At 62.2% G+C, this 325-nt stretch overlaps 1 protein-coding gene across 1 annotated transcript in view; it reads right to left on the reverse strand.

The window, feature by feature from the left end:
• Positions 1–325, reverse strand: part of VOLCADRAFT_91205 (uncharacterized protein) — a gene marked incomplete at both ends in the record, with an annotated part of 9,940 nt that overhangs the window by 478 nt on the left and 9,137 nt on the right. Inside the window, one exon of the mRNA XM_002950787.1 lies at positions 6–33. Within this exon, the coding sequence (XP_002950833.1) occupies positions 6–33 (28 nt within the window). The remainder of the gene's footprint in view (positions 1–5; positions 34–325) is intronic.

A 325-nucleotide genomic window follows, 5' to 3' on the forward strand; every position in this document is an offset into this window, starting at 1 on the left:
CACACCGGGCTTGTCCAGGATGACTACCGGGTTCTGTGTGGGGGAAGGGCGTGAGAGGGAGGAAGGGAGGGGGTTGGGGGGGGGAAGGGAGGGGGGGAAGGGAGGAGGGGAAGACGGGTCGGAATGGAGACCAGCCAGGGCGCAGAGGGAGGTGGGAGGGACATGCATGCTGGTTTGGTCCACCCGCATAAAGCCGCGCACGGGAGAAAAGAGTGAAGTTCAAAAGACAAAGGTGGCGCGGGGGTTAGGGAAAGCATCCAGCCCCGATACAGGAGGAGGGGGGGATATCCTAGTCAAGGAAACGAGGAACACAAAATCCGGGGCG

Source organism: Volvox carteri (assembly GCF_000143455.1).
Source record: "Volvox carteri f. nagariensis unplaced genomic scaffold VOLCAscaffold_20, whole genome shotgun sequence".
NCBI lineage: Eukaryota > Viridiplantae > Chlorophyta > Chlorophyceae > Chlamydomonadales > Volvocaceae > Volvox > Volvox carteri.